This window comes from Wasmannia auropunctata, unplaced genomic scaffold, assembly GCF_000956235.1.
Source record: "Wasmannia auropunctata unplaced genomic scaffold, wasmannia.A_1.0 LD284175.1, whole genome shotgun sequence".
Lineage (NCBI taxonomy): Eukaryota > Metazoa > Arthropoda > Insecta > Hymenoptera > Formicidae > Wasmannia > Wasmannia auropunctata.
Genome location: NW_012078715.1, coordinates 1,464 through 6,602, shown reverse-complemented (window position 1 = coordinate 6,602; position 5,139 = coordinate 1,464). Strand labels below are relative to the sequence as shown.

Here is a 5,139-nt window from a genome sequence, read left to right as displayed (position 1 = left end):
TGTGCTCTTCCGATCTAAAACTATATTAAAAAGTGAGAAAAGAGAAATGTAATTATAATTATTATGGATCTTCTTTGGCGTATTTACTTGCCACTTCGTTGATTCGTACAGCCATGGCCTGCCTAATTTGGCTGGAATCTTTCTTTGGATGCCAATGTTTAATTTTTTGGAATTTTAAGGCTTTATCTAAAAGAAAGGTAATTTAAGATATGTATTTAAAAAATATATTATTTAAACTAAACTGATAAGTTAAGGAAATTAAGGATATGTGTGTTAGTCTATTCAAGGATTTTATAGTAAACTTACCTATAATAGCGGTTACTGCCTTAGGACAAAGATATGGTTTAATCAAGGATTTATCTGCGTATGCTAATTTCCCTTTACCTCTAGGTGGCATTCCTGATAGGGAGCATACAGATAGGGCTTCAGGAGTAAAAACTCCATCTAAGAGCCTGCGTCCAGCCATTGTAGCAGACGTTGCATTTTCTGCTTGAATATATTTTTCTTGTAGACAATATATAGATTTGACCTCATTCAAAGCAGTTCCCTAAAATAAAAACGTTAGACTTTAATATTATATAATAATATGATTAGCAACACAGCAATACAGTAACAGAAGTTTGTACATGCATACTTTGTTATAAAAAAATTCAAAACACATGTAACACAATATGAAACATTGTACTTACCAAAGCTGGATCTTTGACAAGGAACATATCCTCACTGAACATATTGTTCAATCCAGAAATTTTAATTTTAGGAACTGTATTGTTTACACAACCAGCTTTAAGAGTCTGCATAATATTTGAATTGCTGTTAATAAGACCTAGTTGAGATTTATCAACAGGTTCTGACTCAGGAGATTGAATGTCATGCATTTCAACCTCATTTTCAGTTTTAGACATTTCAGTAGATTCTGAATGTTTGCTTTGTGGTTCGGATCTTGCTATTTTGGAGTCATCACTCCCCATCGAAGCAATTAGTTCGTTCTCAGGTCTGGAATTATGCTGCATGAGAGCAGCTTTTGGCCCAAGAGAAACTAATTTTTCCAAAGTTTGAATATCAAACTTAGTAGCTAGTTGAGCAGCCAACTGCAAAACATAAATAACATTTTAAGATTTAAATAGATGTAAACGTAATGAAGGAAGATTAATGTTTCCAATTCAGATTTAATGTTTTTAATTTACATACGCTGCGAAGTTTCTTAGACTCTGAAATTGTATTTTCCTCCTTAGTATGCTCATCACTACTTGAACATGAAGATTCATCAGTAGAGACACTGTCATTATTTTCTTTATTACTGCCATTTTCTGTATCCTAAAATAAATATGAAATATGATAGAATGGAACATATATGGGTATAATATTGAAAAGCCAACAAAGATTTAAAAATGTTTTCTTTCTTTTCTCTTATTGGAAATTAAGAAAAAAGAGAAAAACTTACAGAACTGACAAGAGTTTTTGTATCAGAAGAAGAGCTCAGTTCAACAATATTTCCTTCCTCAGACTCCGTTAGATGATCATTCTCATCATGAAACATATGACTCATGTCTTTTTCCTTTTTCTTGGATAAAGCAGTTGGCATCAAGCTTTTCTTTTTTGTAAGATTTAAGAGTTCTCTATCTACAGTATTATTAGCCTTTGCACGGGCAGATTCCTTCATATATAGAGAGGAAAAAATATTTATATAAATACTACATGTATAAAATTTGAAATAAAACAAAAAATGTTTAAAATAACACAAACCTTTTTCTTAGATTTTGGTAATTCTCGTATAGAATTTGAAATTTTCCTTTTATTTGTGATTTTACGACAGCCCTCTCTGCATTTTATTTTTGCTTTTCGAGGTTCACTTGCGTGAAAAAAATCCTCTTTTTTTTGTTCTTTTTTCTTTTCCTCAGAATTAAGTCTTAGTGACTCTTTTACACAATCCTCATAGGTATCTAAAATGCAACATAAAAATTTTACAATACTAAAATTTATGCAGTATAGAATTATGCGAATTGTTATATATACTTTAAATAAAAAAATATTACAATACATTTTAGTTCATAAAAATTGAATGTTTAAGATAAGGAAATATTAAACGGCAATATAACCTAGAAAGTCATATCAGCACATTTTGTTCAGGTAAAAAGTTGTGTCCAACTTTAATATACGGAAATATACATACCGCTCATGAAGCGAATAATCCCTTCATGTTTCTTCTTACACCAGAAAAATGTTACAGCATCATTAATCTTGACGTGATCATCGTAAATGACATCAGTGTGATGCACAGTCGAGAAAGATTTTTCCTCCTTTTCGTATATCACAAAAAACACTTTATCACTTGCACTGCTGTTCCCTTCTGAAGCCATAATGACTACAATTGGTACGAAATAACAGACTAGCACATAAATCTTTTAGAACATTATGCAAAGGACTAAGACAAAGGACAACTTCTTAATCCGTTAGCTGGTTTTGGCGGGTTTCAAGCATAGAATATATACATATAAATGGAAGGGGAATGGGGAATCAATCTTCGTCATTCCCCTTCCATTTGTACATGATCTATGGTTTCAAACAATAACATTTGTAATCAAGTGTCGATCGAGTGTGCTCGAGTAGTGCTCGGTAAGTATAAAACACTGTACATAAATATATATATGTATAAATTATAATAATAATAATATTAATTATAATATTTTAATAACAATTATATTAATTATATTAATATTATAATATTAAAAGGATGCTAAAGTCGTCTGTTTTACCTCCGACAATACCTTTTTGTCGGAATTTCTACGTATTACTTTAATAGATTTGAAAATTCTTTTTCAAAATTAAAGTATACGTATTAATACGGTGTTGGCCGCTCGGAGTTTATACCGAAAACAAAAATATTTTTATAAATTAGATCTTTTTTACCATTTCTTAGCTCTATATATAACATCTAGAGCTATCAAGTCGAGGCAATGTATGCTTGATATAAAAACTCTGTAACTCGTTAATGTTTTTTTTTTAAGTTTTTCCTTCAGTACCAGTTTGTAAGATTGAATATATTTGTTCTTCTAATTGCAGAACTTAAAATTAAGTCTTATACATATATGAAACATGGATTCTTCACCATCATCACCCGCGCCTTCACACACTCCGCCATCCTCTCCAATACTACAGTCATCAAATTCACCTTCACCTATTCAAAGTCCTCTTAAGAAATCGAGAAGATGGCAAGTGTTTACACATGGAAATAAAGGAAATAAGCAGGTAAGTTGATAAAAATTACTTTAAGCGGTAGGTATAATTAAATGATGTAGCATCTTATATATTTCACATTTGTTTTTTTTTATATCAATCTGATCTGATATTATTTTATTGATGTTTAGAATCAAGAATAATTAACCAGAAGTGCGTATATCATAAGAACAAAGTAAAAATCTTATCAATTTTAAAAAAATATGCCATACTTCAACAGCAGTGTAAAAATTTAGTTTGGACTAATTGTAAGAAGGTATATGTATATTGCTATTTCTTTTTTTTCTAGCCATCAAGATCTACGCTTTATAACTGGAAGCGGACAGGATATTTCAAACAAAATTCTAATGAAAAGTTGCAAAAAAATGTTGAAAAAGAAATAAACAATGAAGAATTTGCTGTGAATAACCTTCTCAGTCAATCATCCTCAAGTAGCAGTGAAGCCAATGTAGAACCAGTTATTGTGAGCTTATCAAATCAAAAACAAGATAAAGAGGGAGCCGAAATACTGCTATCTAGCAGAGAAAATTACTTCACGGATTCAGATCGCAGTGTTTTCGATGTTGATGATATCAGAAGTGTATTTGAAAGTGATATTGAAAGTGTAATTACTGAATGTTCATTCCATGATGACGAGGTTTCGGTTAATACCCATGATGTCAGTTCAGAGTCAAATAATAAATCTGATACTGAAAATATTTTAAAGGAAAATAATGCTAATGGGGAAAAAATTAAATTGTATGATGGTTGTCAGCATACTGTTGATGAGGCTATTCTTGATTTGTTAGACAATCATTTAAATAATAAGGAAACAAAAAAAAGTCTTCACGATCATCTTTCAACCTTTTTAAAATATCTACCAAAGTCAAATAATTTGCCTAAATCTGTTTATCATATTTTAAAATATGTAAGGGATTTGGCTCCATTGTACAAGGAGACTGAGTATCATTATTGTTCAAAATGTTTTGCTTTACGGTCTTGTGATGATCCAGTTTTATGTATTGTGTGTAATTCTTCGGAGCAAAAAACGTTTTATGGCTTTTCTATTGAAGATCAGATTAAACATTATTTTGAAAACTGTAGACTTCATGAAATTTTAAGAAAAAGGAAAAGTGTTAAAGATACCATAGGAGACATTTGTGATGGTTCTGAGTATATAAGGGTGCAAAGCAATTGTCAATACGGAATAACTTTGATGCTAAATACAGATGGAATTTCTTTAAGTCACAGCTCAAAAACTAGTCTGTATCCATTATTGTTTACTATATGTGAAATTCCACCTAAATTAAGATCTTCCTTTATAATACTTAGTGGAGTGTGGTGTGATAGTGAACAACCTTCGATGAATATATTTTTGAGAGTATTTGTTAATTCTTTGGTTGATATTCATAGTAAGGGTGGTGTAAGCTGGATACATCCAGATAACTCTGACATTCAGATAACTTCGCCTGTTGTAGCTCCAGCTATATGTGCTGATGCTCCAGTCCGAGCTCAGTTACAGAACATTACGAGCCATACTGGTTTATATAGTTGCAATAGCTGTGAACAGAAAATGGAAAAAATTTCTCTGACTGCTGATGAATTAATATTAGTTACTCAAGGACAAAATGTTAAAAGAAAAAGTGCCTTCTTGTTCAGAGAACAACCAGCTCGTCTTCGGACTAATGAACGAATGTTAAAACAAGCTAGAAAAGCAGTCAAAGAAACAGAAGCAGTCAAAGGTGTTAAAGGTCCATCTGTTCTGTCTTTGATTCCCTATCTTGATCTTTCAAAATGTGTGTTTGGAGAATACATGCATCTTGTCTGTTTAGGTATTGTGCGCCGTTTTATGAATCTATGGTTTAATTGTAATGAAGGTGAATGGTATATTGGAAATCAAGTGAATGAAGTTAATCAGTTTCT

At 31.3% G+C, this 5,139-nt stretch overlaps 1 protein-coding gene across 1 annotated transcript; it reads right to left on the bottom strand.

The window, feature by feature from the left end:
* Positions 1 to 61: 61 nt before the first annotated feature.
* Positions 62 to 2,480, bottom strand: LOC105461562. The gene is made up of 7 exons (XM_011708064.1): positions 2,174 to 2,480; positions 1,747 to 1,943; positions 1,445 to 1,657; positions 1,192 to 1,317; positions 690 to 1,091; positions 307 to 547; positions 62 to 186 (listed from the first exon to the last, which is right to left on the bottom strand). Exons 1-7 carry the CDS (start codon positions 2,358 to 2,360, stop codon positions 62 to 64), a joined length of 1,491 nt encoding a protein of 496 aa, XP_011706366.1. The 5' UTR covers positions 2,361 to 2,480.
* Positions 2,481 to 5,139: the final 2,659 nt, after the last annotated feature.

Bases quoted from the DNA above. Each gene is read 5' to 3' on its own strand.
- LOC105461562 (XM_011708064.1), bottom strand. From the start codon at position 2,360: ATGGCTTCAGAAGGGAACAGCAGTGCAAGTGATAAAGTGTTTTTTGTG. The intron at 1,944-2,173 runs GTATGTATATTT...GTTGCATTTTAG, and splicing joins GATTATTCGCTTCATGAGCG to ATACCTATGAGGATTGTGTA. The intron at 187-306 runs GTAAGTTTACTA...CCTTTCTTTTAG, and splicing joins GGCAGTAACCGCTATTATAG to ATAAAGCCTTAAAATTCCAA.